This window comes from Acipenser ruthenus, chromosome 14 (assembly GCF_902713425.1).
Source record: "Acipenser ruthenus chromosome 14, fAciRut3.2 maternal haplotype, whole genome shotgun sequence".
NCBI classification, from domain to species: domain Eukaryota; kingdom Metazoa; phylum Chordata; class Actinopteri; order Acipenseriformes; family Acipenseridae; genus Acipenser; species Acipenser ruthenus.
Window position 1 is genome coordinate 35,820,670 of NC_081202.1, and position 21,708 is coordinate 35,842,377.

The window sequence follows — 21,708 nt, forward strand, 5'->3', positions numbered from 1 at the left end:
AAGACAGAAGTGTAAATTGTGAATTTACTACCAAGTATATGAAAGTTGACAGGCATCCTCCTTGCTGTAAGTCAGTGACTGTGTCTGGCTTTTCTGACAGTGACTGTGTCAAATAGTAAATGCATCACTTCAGAGGTTACCTATTCTAGTTAGCATGGTTACTATTTCACAACATGGACTAATGCTTCCAATCCCCAACCCCCCGCTTTTAACTTCCTAGCAGTGTCTTCATAATCTGCAATAGACACTATTCGATTTGTATCATGAATTGAGGGTCTCAATACGATATAAGTTAGATGTCAGGTGAACTACATTAAATAGACACTAGTTGTCCATCTACCAGACCTAACATTTTCCTTGGCTTTACTCCTATCTCAAGACTCTTTTACATGCACAGCATGGACTGAGATTTAAAAAGCTTGTTAATATGACTGTCTTGGAAATGACTTGTCTGGTTTTCCTTAAACTTTCCATAAACCGTGGCAGCGGATATGTACAGAAACCTACTGGTTGAGTGCTTTTGGTTTTAAGTAATGCTAGACTCATGGTAATTCCCCCTTTGAAAAAACAAATCTGTGGAATTGCACAAAAAAACAGACTAGAAGTTAGACGTTGTGCCCGTCGTATGACTTGATTTGTTATGCACCCTCAAAATGTATAAAAGCTGCATCTGTTTCTTTCAAGGTGCGGAAGACAGCAGAGATAACCGACTTAAAGTTTACAAGAAATGCATTACCTTACCTTTGCTCTGTCCTGTGTTGAACATAACGCAGCGTTACATTTTCAAACATTTATTATTATTATTATTATTATTATTATTATTATTATTATTATTATTATTTATTTCTTAGCAGACGCCCTTATCCAGGGCGACTTACAATTGTTACAAGATATCACGTTATTTTTACATACAATTACATTATTTTCTACACGTTATTTTTACATACAATTACCCATTTATACAGTTGGGTTTTTACTGGCGCAATCTAGGTAAAGTACCTTGCTCAAGGGTATAGCAGCAGTGTCCCCCACCTGGGATTGAACCCACGACCCTCCGGTCAAGAGTCCAGGGCCCTAACCACTACTCCACACTGCTGCCCCATATTGCTGACACATGGGTCGTAAATCAACTGGACAATACATTGTAGAAGAAAAATGAATTATCCTGGCGAACAGATACAATTAAAAGATGAAAAACAGTAATGATCTAGTTGATTTACCTATGATCTGTGAATAAAGAAATTGGAAAAGTTTTGAAAAATATATTGCTGCTATATGGGAAACACTGGATATAGCAAAGGTAATGTGTTGTTTGTAAACACTGCAGGGGTTCTTTTAACAGTTTAAACACTTTAATCTAAAACATTATGAATTGAGTAATGCACAATTGTAAATCTTACAGGGGAACGAGCAGTAATGGCTTGTACAATGTAAATATTTCTTCATTATGAGCGGAGTCTAGCTGTAACATGCCCCCTGCTCCTGACAGGTAAGAAGCACCTGGAGCGTGCAGTGCAGCTCTGTCTGTCTCTGCTGGACCTCACTCTGCAGAAGGAGACTCTCTTCATGGACCTGCTGAGAGAGAGCCAGTCCTCCGTCATTGTCACTCCACTGGAGCAGCTGCTGCAGGGGGTCAGTGCCCAGAGCAAGAAGGCCGACCATGTCGTCAACATTGCCAGGTATTGGGTGGGGAATGGAGGGGGTTCACCACATCATTCCAGGGGATGTGTTCAAGTCTGCTTCACTCCTCTTGGTCTTTCAGAGTGAATATTTACAGGGCTTGTATCTAACACTAGCCCTGCACCCAGTCCTGGGCTTCAGAACTACCTTGCATTAAGTATATTATTGTAATGATCAGTTTCATGTTAAATAAGTTGTTCCTCCATATAGTTGCAAGACTTGCCAGGGTCCTGATTGTTCAAACACCTGACACCTGGCCATTTCAATGATATACAAAAACAAGGGAAGTTCTGTATCCTGGCTCTGTGTGCAGGGCTAGTGTGAGTTTTTCAAGCCAAGCTTTACAGTAGTTACAGTGAACAGGTTGGGCCTAGTGGTCTAAGGAAGAGGTTCTCGAGGTTCCCCCTTTTTTAGAAACGATTTTAAATAGGGACATGAAAACTGAGGTAAATAGGGACCTGAAAAAAATTGCAAAGAAGAAACTGCTGTTGTGAAAGATGTTCATGTATGTTGTCTGGGTGTATCAGAAGGCCTGTTTCTCTTACTAAAAAGAGAAAGACTTCTGGTTTTACTCGGACCCCAGTTTGAGAAGCCCTCTGTACAGTGTTTGGAATGCGGTCTCCCTGGAGTGATACCTGACAAACCTTTTCTATGAACAAAAACCTCAGAAACAACGGACTGGCTCCAGTTGAGTACAATGGAACTTAAATTTGTGTTAAATTAATATATGGAGTATTGTACAGTAAACTTTAATTGCATCCAGGTGGTTCTTTTCAAATCTGGGCAACTCATGTTTCTGTTAATAATGTTCTGCAGTGAAAAAAGCATATCACATTTGTGCATATTTCCTGAACCATCAGAACTTAACTGAAAGTTAAGCTGAAATGCAAAAGCAAAGCAGATTCATGCTTCTGAAGATGATGAAACTGAGTAAATTTGCTCAAAATCCGCTTAGCTTGTTTTGACAAAGTCTGGGACCTACTTCAAGGGTGAATATATGTGTAATTCAAGTTTGTTTGAATTAGAATTGACTGAATGTTGAAAGAGACAATGAGGAACTAAGGCAAGCAGGAGAGATTCTCTCGTCCTGCAGCAATGCTGTTGTGTTCCCCAGCCTGACTGTCTGCCCTTCCTTCCTCTCGCCAGGTACCTTTACCATGGGAATTCAAACCCTGAAGTAGCCTTTGAAAGTGCCAACATCTTGCGCTGCATCGCCCGCTATCCCAACATCCAAGCCAGGCTTGTCGGGGATTTCACACACGACCAGGTAAACTGCAAGCCTACGGATCAGCAGGGTCAGAGAATTGCAACATTCACGTCTGCATTTCAACAGCAGTGGCAGCTCTAAATAAAGAAGTGTTAACAAACGCTTTAAATCAATATTCATGTTGGCTTGGTTTGCATTGTTACTGGTTCTTCATGTGTGTTCTTACTGGCTTTGTGCCGAGTTGACGCTACCATGGGAAACCTTGCTGTTCCTCCGAGTGGTCCTAGTTTTTGTTGATCTAATACAAGTTATACTCATATTTCCCTATTTCTGACTTTACCTGTCTGTGAGCTTGTCTGGAGAATTCTGACTGCCTGAACACACTTGCTCGTTCGATTTGAATCATATACAAGTTCTGCTCTTGCCCGCCATTGCAGTAGCATCCGAGTACTTCAGGTTTGTAGTGCTCAAGTACTCCGATTATAATTATTTGAAATTCCCACCCCTCCTGTAACCTGACTCCCCCTGGTTGTTTGTTTGCCCTACAGTCGGTGAGTGAGAAGCTGATGGCCGGGTTTGTGGAGTGTTTGGACAATGAGGACGCAGAGGAGCTGGGGCATGAGGGAGACGGTGAGTGCAGCTGGGTTGGAAAAATAATTTGTGTTGATGAAAAGTAATACACTGTTCTTGTAACTAAAGTTCATTAAAATATATTAAATCACATATAAGAAACCAATGTATTTGTCAAAGTCTTGTGTATATGTCATACAACATACGGCACAATTCTTATCAAAGAAATAAATAACAAAAACGAAGATTAATAAGCCATGAAAAAGATAACTCCACTATGAGTTACCGTATTCGCTCGAGTAAAAGTCGACCTCGTGTAAAAGTCGAGCCCCCCATTGGGAGGGCAAGATTCGGGTATACTTTTTTTAATTTTTTTTTTTATTTTTCATTGAAACAGATGGTAAGTTTAGTGAAACGCAGAAAACAAAAATTAACTCCTGAAATTGAAACTGTTAGAGTGCACTTCAAGCGTTAGTTCTACTAAATATATGTACAGGCTAACTTCACAATAATGAACCCACGTGGGACCTGGAGAAGTATTCGGTATATCAGGTTGTTCACTATATTTAATGGGGTTTGGCATTTTTCTGTATCAGAGTAATGACAAAACGGCAAATTTGAATTGAACGTCAATATATAGTACTTTTATGATGATTCCTTCACATTGAACAACATTTAAACGGTATTGTGACAAGTTACTCGTATCACATGTGTGGGTAACTGCATTGTAAGACAGAGACGTGGAAGTTGGATTTGAAACGGCAGCACAGGCGCGCAGGACTTATCAAACACAAAACAGAAAGTAAACAAATGGGTCATGTGACACAACGATGGTAACGCACAGAGGACACACATAGAAGACGGGTAGTCAGCAAGTCTCAGTCCAGCGCCCGTCTGTAAACAATCATTTGATCAAACATAACTCCAAAAAGCACACAAAACAAACCTGTTTCCACATATAAATTACACCAACACTAATTTCCAATCAACCTGCTACAGGTATATTTAAAAGAACTGTACATAAATGAAAAAGAAAAGAATGTACACTTACATGCTGAATAAAGTAATTACATGTCCTTTCTCTTGAAAAAACTATCCAGCTTAGTAGATTGCTCCTCACGCCTGTTGCCTGGTTGCAGTTTGTGTGAAGATAACGGACAGGCAATTATTGCATTCGTCATGCATGATTCGTACTACAATAGGTCATCTTTAAATTAGTGTTATCTTTGAATTAGCCAACCATGGTCTTTGTTTTCACTGAGAGAATAACACACTTGACACTGGAGAGAGTTCAGTGTCAGTCAGTACTGAGATCGATGTATCCGGGTGGATCCTGTACGTGATCGTTCTAATAGGGCTAATTTGCATTGAAAAAGTCGGTTCTTGCTGTTGGCATCGTTAAAAACAGGTGTTCGTTATAAGAAAGGTTTGTTATAGTGAAGTTAGCCTGTATTTAGATGATGGCGTTTGAGCGGCAGATTTGCAGAAATAACAATTTTACCACTTCTACCTAGAACCGCCAGGCGCGTCATTTTGACGCATATTACAATACAAGTTTTAAAAAAAAAATATTATTTTATTTCAGTGGAATGTTGGGGGTGGTGTGGTCTGGCTGTAATTCAGTGAAACTGCGTCTGTGTTTTACGTGACAGCTCCTGGATGTAAACAAACCTGGGATTTTTTTTTATATATATATAGACAATGTTACAGAATCGTTTTTGCCAAATCTTGCGATGTTTGCGTTTTGGTTTGAGACAAATTAGAAGCATTTGCTCTGGTAACGAGGGCAACAAGGATTTGCCACAGCAATGTCAATGGAGGTGCTCTGTTTCCACAGAAGCTCTCTGCTGCAGGGTCATGCTGTAACAATCAGCCCTATATACATTCCCAGAAATTAGAATTAGTTACTGTGCCAAATATGAGAATATCTAAAATATTGAAGTACAGAAGGATTGATTGACAGCAAAAAAAAAAAAATACAAGACGTGGGCTACAGCTCAGTAGCAAAAAATATGCGCATTTAAAAAATTATATCCGAGTTAGCCGTCCAGCAAGAAAAAATGATTAAACTGTGTTTATCTCACCCATTTGAGAGAAGTGTAGCAATGAGATCTTCTGAATTTTAGCGTCCAAATTAAATCTTCATTCTTCATAGTTTGTAATCCACAAGATAAAGATAGGCACTGCAATGCAGGCACACAGCGGCAGTGTAGTGAATCATAAAAGCATGTTCAGTGAGACAGAACGAGTCCGTTCTCTATGAACTAAGTTCACCGGATCTTAAACTTTCTTTTCAAGCGTGAATACAAACTATTGATAAAGAAAAATAACAAACAAGCTGCAGTGAGCAAACCTCAAATCTAGGCAAGCAAACCTAATTGTTGCGAAGTACTGTATGTGAACTTGCCTCGCGCACAGAATGCATGCCTGCACAGGGCTCCCCTGGGTCCTAAACCATGCCAAGTTCCCCCAACTTCAGGATTGTGTTTTGGGGTTAAATTTCTCGACTTATACTCGAACAAATACGGTAATACATTATGTGTAAGGTGTCTCTTATTGTAAGAGACCAAAATGACAAGATGACAACCTTGTATGACAACCTACACGCAACAAATACATGTTCTATAGACAACTGTAGTCTTCACTGTATAAACATTTATAACATTTTAGTACAGTCGGTTATTTCTGGTACTTTTATTTTGTCATTTGCGCTACTTTCTGTATTTGTATTCATTTTTGTAATTTATTTATTTATTTATTTATTTTTTTTACTGAAAACAAAAGTTGCGTTTCTCATTGTGCTGTATTTGCAGACTCGGATCCAGAGAAGAGACTGGCTCGTATCCGCCATGAAACTCGAGTCCATATCCTGAACCTCCTCATCACCTCCCTTGAGCTCAAGCACCCCAACCTGGCTCTCTACCTTCTGGGCTATGAGGTGAAGAAGCCCGTCTCCACAACCAACCTGCAGGACCCCGGTATTGAACCCTAGCTAGGCACTTTTAACATTTACACACCTGAGAAGACCAGCTAATCCATTCCTTAACATTGTCAAACTGGCTTTATTTTGGATAACTCATATTAGCATTGCACAGGTCCACAGTGGATAACCTTCAGTGCATGCCTTCCCACCTCACTTCCCCACATTCAGACTCAGTGTTTTTCAAAAGCAATTTATGCTGAAATAGTTGTGGCATTTAATGATCTGAATAACAGAGAATCTTACAAAACACACAAGAAGAGGTTAAATACGCAGTAAATTAAATATTAGGAATATGTAACTTGATATCAAATATCCCTCTTTTGTACAGTTTTTAAATTATTGAAAATTCAGTGTTACAGGAATCGTCACCAATACTAAATGTCTTGCTGCTTTTATTTGCACTACACAATGTCACCCTGGCTACACTGAAAGCAAGACCCACTTCTGTCTACTGTTCCAAATGCAGCACTGCAAGGCATACAAGCATCCATATTGTGCAATAAACAAAGAATACAGTATCTAGCCCGGTCAAGGTTTACCTTCAAATGGCTTCATCATTACTTTTTTCATGGTCATGCCAATAAATCTGTGTTGAATTGTTGACTGCATGGCTCTGCTTTTCACAGGAGTGCTGGGCTGCCCACGGAGCTGTCTCCACGCAATCCTGAGCCTGCTGGAGAAAGGGGCGCACAGCCGCTCCGGGCCTGTGTTGATGCGAGAGGCACCCCAACTCGCTGAGCTCTGCTATCAGGTACCCCACGCCACCTGTAATTCTGTCAGCTCAGAACAGCCACGTGTATAAATTCGAGGGCTGTAGGTTTTAATTAATGCCCTTTATTTTCTGTTAATGATTTTTTTTTTTTTTACTGAAATTCCTGGGTTAACGAAATCTATTGATCAATTGATTTTTTCTTTTTGTTCTCACCAAAAATGTTCACCGCCCAAACATGTGAAAATACTGATTTTATATCAATCCATGGGCTTGCATTCGTTATCTACATTCATGTCCGTGATAAATTGGTTTTAGTGTAATCTGAAGTTGTTTAACATAGTTGTACTGATATAAATGAAATTGACCAACTTACTCGGTGACTCAAGCAGTAGTCAATAACAAATAGGAAGTAAGCCCCCAGTACTGACATTGATATTCAATATTTACCTAGAAAACTTTTTACCAGTTCAGTGTTTTTTTTATTTTTTATTTAAATAAACACACAATATCCTGGGATGTTTTTAAAATAAAAACAATGAGCCTTTTTTATAAACTACAAAGTATCTACTAACTTTAGTGTACCTATTAAGCAGGGTAGCAACTAAGAACATAGCACTGCTGACAGCTTAGTAACAGGACATCTGTGTTTTACACCTACCCTCGGGAATAAAGCTGGAAGAAGAGTAGCTGGCTTATCCAGATGTACTTCCAAAAAATAATAAAAACAAAGTGGATCCGTTACCTTACAGGTGAGAGTAAAGTGTGGATATTTGCTTGGGTGAGTGTTCGGGCACTTTTATTACCCTCTGGTTTCTCACACCCGTTCTGTGCCCCTCTGCAGGTGATCTACCAGCTGTGTGCGTGCTCGGATACCTCGGGGCCCACCATGCGATACCTGAGAACCAGTCAGGACTTCCTCTTCTCTCAGCTACAGCACCTGCCTTTCAATATTCAAGGTATGGTTCATCTTCCACGTATACAGCTATGTCGTTTCTTTTGATATTTTGTATCCAAGTGTAAAATACTTTTATATTGAAAAACAACAAAATATTTAGTTACATACAGTGCAAGTATTACAGTTCTTTCTGGATATCTAAATTGACTTCAGTGGAGAGTAGGCCAAACATTCAATCACTGTGCTAATTGAGAGACCGCTGCTGTAATAGTCTTTTAGATTTTATTTAGAATAAAGAGCAGGCAACTTGGATTCTCCAGGCTTAGATAATGCCAGGTTGATTCTGATACAGAACCGCTTGTAATGATTGTAACTTCATGAAAAGTTAAGGCAAAGGTGAAACCCAGAATGACATTTGAAATTCCAGATACCTGCAGAATTAACAGAAAACGGAACCGCAGCAAACTTACAGGGAAAAGGTGTTTTATTAGTTATTAATTGTACTTCTCGTCCTCTCCTCAGGCCATGAGATTTCTGCTCTGAACCAGATGTCCTGGTTGATGAAGACTGCTGCTATAGAGCTGCGTCTGACGTCTCTGAACCGCCAGCGATCGCACACTCAGCGTCTGCTGCATCTCCTGCTGGACGACCAGCCCCACGGAGCGTACACTGGTACAGCACATTGCCCTGCACACAGGCAGCTCCACGGAGCGTACACTGGTACAGCACATTACCCTGCACACAGGCAGCCCCACGGAGCGTACACTGGTACAGCACATTGCCCTGCACACAGGCAGCCCCACGGAGCGTACACTGGTACAGCACATTGCCCTGCACACAGGCAGCCACACGGAGCGTACACTGGTACAGCACATTACCCTGCACACAGGCAGCCACACGGAGCGTACACTGGTACAGCACATTACCCTGCACACAGGCAGCCACACGGAGCGTACACTGGTACAGCACATTGCCCTGATCACAAGCAGCTCCACGGAGCGTACACTGGTACAGCACATTGCCCTGCACACAGGCAGCACATTGCCCTGCACACAGGCAAGTTTTACACCCTAAAGGCAATAGAAAATAATAAAAAGCCTAATCGGCATAGTATTTTGTGTCCTGCTTTATGGGGATATTGCAATGATTTTGACATAAAACAAAAAAAAAATTAAGTAATTTATTGATTTCCAGATTTCTTTACAAAAGATGATAAAAGCTAACCGGGTCAGGAAACTTACAGATAAGACTAAAGTATCCTGATGCATTGTAAACCACAGAGATTGAACACTGTGTGAAAACCATTACTCTCTGCTCCCCCCTTTATTAAAATATAGTCAGGAGCCGACTAGTGCTGTTTGTGTTCCACATTATGGGGAGCACGGCATAAAAGAATAATATAAAGATGACTATTACAGTAGCAAATTAAGTCTACATGACAGTTTAAACATTTTAAATCTTTGTAAATGGATATTTAACTTTTAATCTATTAATCGTAGATTTACATCCTTAATTTCAGTCCTCAAGGCTTCAAATGACTGCTGACATATACGATATGTTGGTTTTGCTGGGAAAGAAAGCTGAAAGTGATGTCGAGTACCTAAAGTGAATTCTGATAGAAATCCAGTTGGGATTTAGTTTAGATTATCACTATTCAGATTATCCCTGTGTATTTAGATTGCTTTATTTTCTTGACATTGTCGTCTGCTTGTTCATAGGTGAGGGTGAGACTGGAGCAGAAGACGAAACTCGATCTGTCAGTGGCTTCCTCCATTTTGACACCGTTTCTAAAGGTTAGCATTACAACACAATCCTGGTTAATTCCTACCCAGCTGATACAGTTTGGGGTTGGAAATGGAACCCATGCTATAGACCTGGGAGTTCAATGTGCCTGTGTTTATTTGTGGTGTTTCTGTATTTTAAATATATTTTATTTGCGCTGTTGTTTTGGGCTGGCAGGAAAGGGTTAATTGAAGAAATACACATGTAAAATGTCCCTGAGCGCGATTGATTGGCAAGCAATCAAGCTCAGTCACAGCTGTATAGATAAGAGGCTGTGTGGTTAAAGAAAGGGGCTTGTAACCATGAGGTCTCCGGTTCAAATCCCGGCTGACTCACTGTGTGACCCTGAGTCACTTAACCTCCTTTGGCTCCGTCTTTCGGGTGAGACGTTATTGTAAGTGACTCTGAAGCTGATGCATAGTTCACACACCCTAGTCTCTGTAAGCCGACTTGGATAAAGGCGTCTGCTAAATAAACAAATAAGAGGCAAGAACCTCTCAGTCGAGGAAGGGTTGAAGGAAGAAAAAACAAGAGAGAAAGTAAGAATGAAGAAATTAAAACAACTGCTACGCATGCTGGATTTGGACTAGCACGATACTTGTTGAGTGTTGTGTTTGTTTATTTTGGCCACCGTGTCGTTTTGTTTTGGGTTTGTTCTGTTATTTAATTAAAAAAAGAGCGCATTTGCAACTCACCCGCAGTACTTGTGCCTGTGTATATCCTGGTCTGTGACGTCACCACGCAGCCGTCTGTGACATATGGTGTCACAGAAGGAGGATAGCAATGCTTCCATGTACTCAGGCCAGGAGAGGTAATGCGGATAACATTTTTTGTATTTAAATTTTTTTGTGCATGGAGAATGGAGGTGGACACTATAACCCTCATGGAGTGGTTACTCAAAAGCAAATGGGAGCAGATGGTCCCCATGGCCATTAAAATTGTGGAGCAGAGGGATGGGGACCGTTGGATAGTGTGGGAGAGGCGGCACAACCCGGCAACGCTGCAGGACCTGTTTGAGGAGGTCCTCTGGTATCTATAGACCAACCTGGATGATCCACTGTCCCTGATGCCAGAGGAAAATCCGAGGACGTCTGAAGCCAGAGAAAGAACAGAACGCTGTCTCCAACGCCCAAGGGGGGGAGCCCGAGGGTCCAGCGTCCAAGAGGGGGGGAGGGGGGGCAGAGGGTCCAGCACCCAAGAGGTGGGGGGGGCGAGCATCCAGTGCCCAACTGGAGCCCCAGCACCCAAGAGGTGGGGGGGAGCCCGAGCGTCCAGCGCCCAAGAGGTGGGGGGGAGCCCGAGCGTCCAGCGCCCAAGAGGTGGGGGGGAGCCCGAGCGTCCAGCGCCCAAGAGGTGGGGGGGAGCCCGAGCGTCCAGCGCCCAAGAGGTGGGGGGGAGCCCGAGCGTCCAGCGCCCAAGAGGTGGGGGGGAGCCCGAGCGTCCAGCGCCCAAGAGGTGGGGGGGAGCCCGAGCGTCCAGCGCCCAAGAGGTGGGGGGGAGCCCGAGCGTCCAACGCCCAAGAGGTGGGGGGGAGCCCGAGCGTCCAGTGCCTAAGAGGGGGGGGGGGGCCCAAGCATCCAGTGCCCAAGAGGGGGGGAGGGGATGTATATTCTTAAAATCTAAATTTGCCAATATGTCTACACAATATCCCTACAGAAATCAGTATAGTTAGAACTATGTAACTCTAAAGCCCTCGAGTGAGGTACATTGACAGCTCTCTGCTTTCATGTCAACACATTCTCTGCTCGACCCCCTTCAATCTGGTTTTTGCCCGGAACACTCCATTGAAACTGCTCAACTTTCTACACTGTGCCCGTGCTGCCTCCCTCTCCTCTGTCCTAATTATCCTCAACCTCTCTACTGCCTTTGACACAGTCGACCACTCTATTCTCCTGTCCTCCCTCACTGACCAGGGACTCTCCAGCACTGCTCTTGCCTAGTTCTCCTCCTACCTCTCCAATCGCACATACCGGGTGTCCTGGCACGCTCCTGTCGCCCCTTCCTCACCAACTACTCCAAACAGCTCCTGGTCCAGGCCCTGGTACTGTTCCGCCTTGACTACTGCAACTCCCTCCTGGCCGGCCTCCCTGCCTCTGCTATCCGTCCGCTCCAGCTCATCCAAAACTCTGCTGCTCGCTTTTCTCCCATGCTATGCCGCTGCTCTGCTCCCTCCACTGGCTCCCTATTGCTGCTCACATCCAATTCAAAACTCTTGTACTTGCCTATTGTTGTCTCAACCTTTCTGCTCCCTCCTATCTCCAGACCATCATTTCTCCCTACACCCCCTCTCTCCCCCTCTGCTCCCCCGCTTCCAGAGCCCGCTCCTTCTCCACCCTTGCCCCTCAGTTGTGGAATGACTTACCCACAGATATCAGGACCACCTGACCACCTTCTGGTGCCTCCTCAAGACACACCTGTTCAGACAGCATCTCTAAACGTCACAACTATCAACTACACTGGACTATATGGCACCCAATTGTTCCAGTACTTGCATCAGTTTGTACTTGCACTGAACTGCTCCATACCTTGACGTGTTCTACTACTGCTCTTAATTATAACTACTCCCTGTATCTTGTATTTGATTTTACTCTTATAGGTATCCGTATTCACGTTGTCTGTAATTGCTCTTATTTGAAATCGTTCTCATCCAGTTATCATACTTACTATGTGCTCTTAATGGACTTTACTCGTATGAGCAAATATTTTTACTAAGTTAACTGCTCTTAGTCAAACTCGCTCTTAAAGGTAATTATTTACTGTATTCTGTATTTTGCTGTTTGAATTTGATCTTATTTTCTACTGATTTTACTGTACTTTATAACTGTTCTTATCTGTAATGTGATATTTTGTAACAATTATAAGTCGTCCTGGATAAGGGCGTCTGCTAATAAATAATAATAATAATAATAATAATAATAATAATAATAATGAATGACTTGCACAACTCCTTTCATACCAGGCATGATTCAGCACTGTCTGTTCAGTCTTGACGTTGATGGTGACTGTGTTGTTTCCCCCCTCAGTGCGACGGAAGATCCTTAGTGTTCTGGACTCCATTGATTTCAGCCAGGAGGTCCCAGATCTGCCACAGCTGGACTTCTTCGACCGGGCCCAGATTGAGCAGGTCATCTCAAACTGTGAGCACAGCACCGAGCATGGCCAGACCGTGTGTAACATCAAGGTACACTCCTCTCCCTTCTATTTTCTACGCCGGCAGGGTATGCTTGTCTATAGACATCTGTTACAAGTTTTCAATACTATAACTTAGGAACCGCTTGTGTGATTCTGATGAAATACCTTTTGTTAGTCAAACGGCTGGATCAGCACTAATCCTGGACTACAGAATGTTGCCTTTAGGTGAGGTTAGTCCAATGCTAGGTTTCCATCTACCACTGGGACCGACTTGAAAATGATTTGCACTCACACTAGTTGATTTACATCAGCAGCAAATCAAGATTAAATGGATTTAAATTGGCCCCAGTTAGAATTGCAGGCTGGGTGAACTCAATCTTTCCAACTGATGGTGGAAGTTAACTAATGAGTTTCCAATGCAAAGGGTGTGAAAGGCAGGGTTTAAATCTCCTCAACGGCAGAAAAAATGATGTAGGCTGAATTGTGATACATACAGGAGATATTTGACTTGTGTAACGTCCGGTGCAGATTGGATTGGGACTGCAGATGGAACTGGCAGCATTCCCAGTTTGATTTGGAACAAGAGGAGATTTAGTTTTACTGACTGGTCTCCTGATGCAGATGGAAATGTGTCTAAACAAGCTGTTTATGTTGTGAAGGTATCCCTGGGAAAAGCTTATCATAACACATTTCTGCAAATGTTTGCCTAATTGTATGATGACATTTCTTGACTATTTTCATCCCATCCAAGGAGTTGGCATGGTGAGTGGATTATTCTGTATTTGAATATCTTTTGTTCATGCTGTATCTCTTCCTCCTTTTGATTGACAGCTGTTTCATAGAGTCCTGGTTGCAGAAGTTAATGCCCTGCAGGGAATGGCAGCCATTGGACAGCGGCCTTTACTGTTGGAGGCAAGTTAGAGTGGTTAAAACTCTATCCATTGGGATGGATCAGGGTCTGTTGGGATACCTTAGTGGCTAATATAGATTTAAATGACCTCATACGCCATTGTTGACATTTAAAACATACTGTATTGTATTATTACCTGAAAGATTGTGTAGAAATCATTTAACCTTGTTGTATATGCAACAGAATCACCATACATTAATTCAAAATCCAGTACTAATTTATCTAACTTAGTGTATGCTTAGTAATTTGTTTTTAGCAACTTAAGGAGTGGAAGTTTGGTTCTGTCCCTGTACCATTCTATGATGTTTGGTAAGTCTGTTGCGTTTAGGGGCTGCTCTTTAGTTTTATCCTTGCCATAGAAATATCGATGTCTTTTATACTCGTAAGACCATCTAGTGCGCAATCAGCAAACAAAAGTAATCAAGGTGGCTGTTACTTTTATAAAGACACGTTGGCTGATCTAGCCTACATTATACTAATCTAGGCAGAACTGAAGAGCTGCTTAAGTCAGATGAAAGCAGTTTGATTAACAGTTTGAAAAACCTGCAATAAGAACCATTCAGCGTAAATGCAAACATCATAAAATATTAAGGGGCAGTGAAGGTACTTACTGTTAAGGTTTTCTAATGTTATTTTATATATAAATAGTGGAACAAAAGAGACCCACTGTCAATCAGCCTGTTGATGTTGTCTGTTAGCAAAACAAAAATAGCAAGGTGTAATTAAAATCCCTAAGAGCAACTTTCTGGTGTAAGCCCAGTATAGTTCGCTTGTATTTGCTGTCTTTCCTTGTTTGTGTAGCACAGATGTTATCTGTTCTGTTCTCTTTGTTAAGGAGGTGAACTCGATCCTGCAGCACGTTGTGGAGCGGAACCGCATGCGGCAGAGCCTGAGTGCCAAGCGGCACACCCTGCAGTCCTGGCGCAACCTGGTGGAGACGGTGCTCACTGCCTGCCCCCAGGACCTCATCCCCACTGAGGACAGGCAGCTCATCATCAGGGACCTGCTTCTGGACCTGCACGACAAGGTGGGCTTCACTGAGCGGCTCTTTCAGACTCGGGACTAACATCTTTGAGTATTAGATTCCGAGGTTATATGGAGGTTTCTGCACAGCACACTTAATTTATTATTGTTTTATTGAACAAATGTTTTATTTATTTAGAAAAGAAGAAAAGTACAGAAGTGTTTTTTCACACATCGTGAAAAAATAGCTTATAAACAGATTGTTTGACTATGAAAGACGAAAATGGAATCTACATAGGCTATTTGTAACAAAATAGGAGCCTATACTCACAGTTCGTGGTGAATTTCAAAAAGCGAGTCCAGGGTCATTTTGAGCAAAGTTATGGAACATAGTCCCAGTACTGTAGCCAAACAAAAAAAAAGTAAGTGCATCCTCTAGTCATTGGAGAGAACAACAGTGTTTCCAAAAGAGAGTCTCACTGATCCATCCGATGAGGAGAGGTGATCTTGTCGTGCAGGAATGCTTCAGCTTCTTGTGGCGATTGCAGTAAGTGCTGACTCCCGTTATGGAGGACTTTGAGAACAGCAGGGTACAGCAGAAAGTTCGGGACACCAGCCATTCTCAGAGATTTCCTCACCCCAGAGAAGGCGTTTCTGTCATGGGGCTAAAATCCGGAAAAAAGCTTAATATGGAGCCTGAGGCGAAGCGAACAGGACCGACTTTCCTGTTCTCCTGTAGGATGATTTGACGGTCTGCATAGCGGAGCAGTTTAAAAATAAACACCCGAGGCTTGTCACGGCCTCCAGCTTTACTGCCGCCATAGCTGCGATGTGCACGCTCAATTTCAGGATATTCGATCTCCGCTTCTTCAGAGCACTCGACATTGTAGGTGAGTCACAATGCAAAAGTAGAATAAACAGTAGCGGGGAAAATAGCCAAAAAGGGCAGTGTGCAGAAGGAGCTCTAACTACTCACTAGCACCCCAGTAAACAGGTCACGTGATCTCCCCACACTTACATTTCAGTGTATATCTGGAGAATTGCTTATCCACTTGTCATGAAACTGGATATTGACATTATTTGGCATAAGTTGTTGAGCAAATCAGAATCTTGGGATAGATGAGAGGTGCCTGTCTGTCCGTACCTCTGTCCAATTGTGATTTAAAAATTTCATTTGACATTTCTAATTTAGTATTCTGTACCAATTTTTTAATCATATTGACCATCACACTCGAACTAATTAATCTTTTGCTTGGAGTTGTTTTTGCTTGTGTTGCTTTGGGTCCTAAAATATGACTATTCAGAGAAGGGATGTAAAGGTTACGATTTTCCCGAACCGAAACCGACATTTGCATAAAATTCCAAACTGTATGACACGGACAAGTGGTTTCAGCACGGAGGCATTTTCAGGAGCTCATCACACACTCTGCTGCATGTAGACAGTTCATATTCGCATCATTTTAATATGGGAACATAAATCAAAAGTTATGATTTTATTCTGACAGCCCTCAGTAGGAATAACTGGGTATTCAAATGTCTAGGGCTGTTTTCTTTTCAGGTTTCTGAAACGGTTTATTGATGAAGGTGCTGGTGACAATTCTTAAATTAGAAATGTTTCCTCAACAAACAAATCATTGTAAGAATACGAAAAATTCGAAGCTACACAAAGTGAAGCGTAAACACCCCAGTCCTGCTACAAATCCAACTGGAATCACCGACAGAGGCAACCGCTAAAAACAGGTGCCTATAATATTAAACTAACTAAATGCATTTCCTTGTCTTATTTATCTGTATGGGTTTAAATTGACGTTTTAACATGTTCACTGAGTTTAAGAATTTAATGTTAAAATATGTCATTGTGATACCTCAAAAAAAATGTGCTGATCTGATACAGAACCTTGTAGAACACACGCATGGCTGTACTGTAGTTCAAAGTAATGCTGAAGTTAAAATGGATGGCTCTTTTTTAATGCCTACCCCATTTCCATTAAAGATTGTAGTATTTTTCGAGATTATTCATGACTTTAAAGTAATGTTGCATTTTACCCCCTGAAAATAAATTTTACTCGCTCAGTGTAAAAAATTAGAGGGTAAGTTACTCCCAGACCCCAAAGCTTATCTGGAGCGCTGGGTACAAGTCATTCAATAACACTGTATGGAGCTTATTTGACACAGCTTTAAAAAAAAAAAAAAAAAAATGGCATGCGTGCAGTAACGTATGTCCTTTTCTCTTGGCTGCGCAGATGCAGTTCAGTTTTTCGGTTTTACCAAAAAGTTATTGGATGTCAAAAACAGCTGAAAGAAGTGATAAAAAAAACCGAACCGATCATAACCGACTTGCATCCCTAATTCAAAGGATGCTCTTTCATTTCAGTATCTGACTTCGCTTTTTCTGAACACACTGTTCTCGCTGTCACACACCATACATGTGTCTTAGGGACTTTGTTCTGCTTGTGACGTTGCAGGCCTCCCGATGTGTTTTTTGGAAAATCCGTGTAAAGTGGATCAGCGTTCGCATTGCAGTTTTTGTTTGTGCCCTTCTGCTTACAGAATCTCAATTTTTTTATCTTGGCATAAAACTAATTGTGTTTTTGGATTAAGTGCTAAATCATAGAAATGAGACCTGAGATCCAGTACCTACCTCTGCTCACACCAGTCTGTTACTGCTCCCCTTGCTTCTCTGCTCACACCAGTCTGTTACTGCTCCCCTTGCTCCTCTGCTCACACCAGTCTGTTACTGCTCTCCTTGCTCCTCTGCTCACACCAGTCTGTTACTGTTCCCCTTGCTCCTCCGCTCACACCAGTCTGTTACTGCTCCTCCGCTCACACCAGTCTGTTGCTGCTCCTCCGCTCACACCAGTCTGTTACTGCTCCTCCGCTCACACCAGTCTGTTACTGCTCCTCCGCTCACACCAGTCTGTTACTGCTCCTCCGCTCACACCAGTCTGTTACTGCTCCTCCGCTCACACCAGTCTGTTACTGCTCCTCCGCTCACACCAGTCTGTTACTGCTCTCCTTGCTCCTCCACTCACACCAGTCTGTTACTGCTCCCCTTGCTCCTCCACTCACACCAGTCTGTTACTGCTCCTCCGCTCACACCAGTCTGTTACTGCTCCTCCGCTCACACCAGTCTGTTACTGCTCCTCCGCTCACACCAGTCTGTTACTGCTCCTCCGCTCACACCAGTCTGTTACTGCTCCTCCGCTCACACCAGTCTGTTACTGCTCCTCCACTCACACCAGTCTGTTACTGCTCCCCTTGCTCCTCCACTCACACCAGTCTGTTACTGCTCCTCCGCTCACACCAGTCTGTTACTGCTCCTCTGCTCACACCAGTCTGTTACTGCTCCTCCGCTCACACCAGTCTGTTACTGCTCCTCCGCTCACACCAGTCTGTTACTGCTCCTCCGCTCACACCAGTCTGTTACTGCTCCTCCGCTCACACCAGTCTGTTACTGCTCCTCCGCTCACACCAGTCTGTTACTGCTCCTCCGCTCACACCAGTCTGTTACTGCTCCTCCGCTCACACCAGTCTGTTACTGCTCCTCCGCTCACACCAGTCTGTTACTGCTCCTCCGCTCACACCAGTCTGTTACTGCTCTCCTTGCTCCTCCACTCACACCAGTCTGTTACTGCTCCCCTTGCTCCTCCATTCACACCAGTCTGTTACTGCTCCTCCACTCACACCAGTCTGTTACTGCTCCTCCACTCACACCAGTCTGTTACTGCTCCTCCACTCACACCAGTCTGTTACTGCTCCTCCACTCACACCAGTCTGTTACTGCTCCCCTTGCTCCTCCACTCACACCAGTCTGTTACTGCTCTCCTTGCTCCTCCGCTCACACCAGTCTGTTGCTGCTCCTCAGCTCACACCAGTCTGTTACTGCTCCTCCACTCACACCAGTCTGTTACTGCTCCCCTTGCTCCTCTGCTCACACCAGTCTGTTACTGCTCCTCCGCTCACACCAGTCTGTTACTGCTCCCCTTGCTCCTCCACTCACACCAGTCTGTTACTGCTCCTCCGCTCACACCAGTCTGTTACTGCTCCCCTTGCTCCTCCACTCACACCAGTCTGTTACTGCTCCCCCAGGTCCTGTCTGAAGATGCAGCTGCAGACCTGATGCCAGTGGTAGCTGGTGCAGTTTTCACCCTCACTGCCCACCTCAGCCAGTCTGTGCGTACAGAGCAGCAGCAAAGGGTGCGTACAGAGGGGATCACCACCTCAGGATTTGCCTCCATCACCAACTCTGCGCTGCACCTCATCCTCAGGAAACTGTTGGACTTCATCCTTTGTACTGGTAGGAAATCGCTTGGATAGGAGTGTGTTAAGACTTGCAGACTTGGGAGGGTATAGGTCAGAATGTCTGTTACGTGGACGATGAGATTGAGACCTTAATCCACTTCCTTTTAAAGTAATTGTAGCTAATAAAATAATCCATACATTTCTTTGTATTTCCATTAGCTAGTTTTAAATGTGCACTTTTTAAAGCAACATGTTGTAGCAGGGACAGGGTTTATGTCTCTACCAGCAATCGCAGGTGTGGCCACTCTCCAGTTAGTGCGAATTGGTGCTAATTGGGGAGTGGCCAACTGCATAAAAACAGCCAGAAATCCTGTCTGGGAGAGGAGTAGGTGAGTGTTTGGTGTTCTGTGATCAGTGTTGCTAGATTAGATACAGTGCCTTGCAAAAGTATTCAGACCCCTGACCAATTCTGTCATATTACTGAATTACAAATGGTACATTGAAAGTTTGTTCTGTTTGATATTTTATTTTAAAACACTGAAACTCAAAATCAATTATTGTAAGGTGACATTGGTTTTATGTTGGGAAATATTTTTAAGAAAAATAAAAAACTGAAATATCTTGCTTGCATAAGTATTCGACCCCCACACATTAATATTTGGTAGAGCCACCTTTCGCTGCAATAACAGCTTTAAGTCTTTTGGGGTAAGTATGTGCCAGCTTTGCACACAGTGTCGGAGTGATTTTGGCCCATTCTTCTTGGCAATTTGCTCCAGGTTGTTCAGGTTGGTTGGACGACGCTTGTGGACCGCAATTTTCAAATAGTGCCACAGATTCTCAATGGGATTGAGATCAGGACTTTGATTGGGCCACTGTAGGACATTCACCTTTTTGTTCTTGAGCCACTCCAATGTTGCTTTGGCCTTGTGCTTGGGATCATTGTCCTGCTGAAAGGTGAATTTCCTCCCAAGCTTCAGTTTTTTAGTGGACTGAAGCAGATTCTCTTGCAGTATTTCCCTGTATTTTGCTCCATCCATTCTTCCTTCAATTTTAACAAGATGCCCAGTCCCTTCTGATGAGAAGCACCCCCACAGCATGATGCTGCCACCACCATACTTCACTGTAGGGATGGTGTGTCTTGAGGCATGGGCAGTGTTAGGTTTGCACCACACATAGGGCTTTGGGTTTTGGCCAAAAAGCCCTATCTTGGTCTCATCTGACCACAAAACCTTTTCCCACATCGCAGCTGGGTCACGGCTTCTTTCTTGCCACCCTCCCATACAGGCCAGTGTTATGCAGAGCTCTTGATATGGTTGACTGGTGCACCATTACTCCACTCCCAGCCACTGAACTCTGTAGCTCCTTCAAAGTGATTGTTGGCCTCTCTGTGGCTTCTCTCACAAGTCTCCTTCTTGTTTGAGCGCTGAGTTTTGAGGGACGGCCTTTTCTTGGCAGTGCCTGGGTGGTGTGATGCAGCTTCCACTTCCTGATTATTGATCCAACTGTGCTTACTGGGATATCCAAACACTTGGATATTATTTTGTACCCTTTCCCTAATCTATGCATTTGTATTACTTTATCTCTAACTTCTGTAGAATGCTCTTTGGTCTTCATTTTCCTTCAGATTCACAGCCTGACCAATGATCCTTCAACAGGGGGGATTTATCTAGAAAATGTGACAGTAACTTGGTGGAGGCCAATGGTAAGGTAATTGTGTCCTCGTTAGGGCAATTTCTTTCATCGGTGTAAACTGGGAGCTTCCACAGCACAGGGGTTGAATAAGCAAGCAAGATATTTCAGTTTTTTATTTTTCTTAAAAATATTTCCCAACATAAAACCAATGTCACCTTACAATAATTGACTTTGAGTTTCAGTGTTTTAAAATAAAATATCAAACAGAACGAAATTTCAATGTACCATTTGTAATTCAGTAATATGAGAGAATTGGTCAGGGGTCTGAATACTTTTGCAAGGCACTGTATATGTGTTCAGTGAAGGCGAATGCCCAGCCTGACATTGTGTTTGTTAAACCTTTATTTTGGCCCTTTTGTTTGGGTCAAGTGCAACTTCTTTTAGTTGTTGGAGGACCTCAAGTGGCCCTTTTTGATTGCTCATTTGTGTCAGTCAAGATATTGACCCCTACAATAGATAGATCATTAAAGGTTGATCTTACAGTTGGTGCATGTGATTCTATTTTTGGGACCCTATGTGTGTGTATATATGTGTTTCCAGTATTTAGGCATGCTGTTCTGAAGGTATTTCCCGTGTTTGCAGGTGGAGGGTTCCAGCGGCTGCGTGCTCACCTCTATGGAGCTCTGCTCTATTACTTGCAGGTTGCACAGAAGCCAGATGAACCAGAGACTCTGGAGACAGGTAGGACACACAGCAGAGCTCCAGCAGCCTAACTAAGAGCTGCTTTCATGCCTTGCAATCTGGTTTCACTGCTTTCAAAATGGATGATCTTTTGGAGTGACGAATTTAATGTGTTTTATATTTAAGGGATAATAGCATTGCTGTGGCCTGTTAGGAGGATCTCCCCAGTATAATAAATCATGAGACCGGAGGTTAAGGGCATTATTTGAACAACAAAGCTTGATTTTATTTTAGCGGAACACGCCACAGCAATGTCATT

General features: G+C 43.0%; 1 protein-coding gene across 3 annotated transcripts in view; it reads left to right on the plus strand.

Moving 5' to 3' along the window:
* nup205 (nucleoporin 205) overlaps nt 1–21,708 on the plus strand; it is a 57,669-nt gene that overhangs the window by 20,126 nt on the left and 15,835 nt on the right. For all 3 annotated transcript variants that reach the window (XM_058986463.1, XM_058986464.1, XM_058986465.1), the window contains exons 18-30: nt 1,490–1,679; nt 2,827–2,947; nt 3,436–3,517; nt 6,271–6,435; nt 7,067–7,191; nt 7,994–8,108; nt 8,570–8,719; nt 9,766–9,840; nt 12,853–13,010; nt 13,793–13,873; nt 14,707–14,898; nt 18,924–19,131; nt 21,351–21,449. In XM_058986463.1, the coding sequence (XP_058842446.1) occupies nt 1,490–1,679; nt 2,827–2,947; nt 3,436–3,517; nt 6,271–6,435; nt 7,067–7,191; nt 7,994–8,108; nt 8,570–8,719; nt 9,766–9,840; nt 12,853–13,010; nt 13,793–13,873; nt 14,707–14,898; nt 18,924–19,131; nt 21,351–21,449 (1,761 nt within the window). The remainder of the gene's footprint in view (nt 1–1,489; nt 1,680–2,826; nt 2,948–3,435; nt 3,518–6,270; nt 6,436–7,066; nt 7,192–7,993; nt 8,109–8,569; nt 8,720–9,765; nt 9,841–12,852; nt 13,011–13,792; nt 13,874–14,706; nt 14,899–18,923; nt 19,132–21,350; nt 21,450–21,708) is intronic.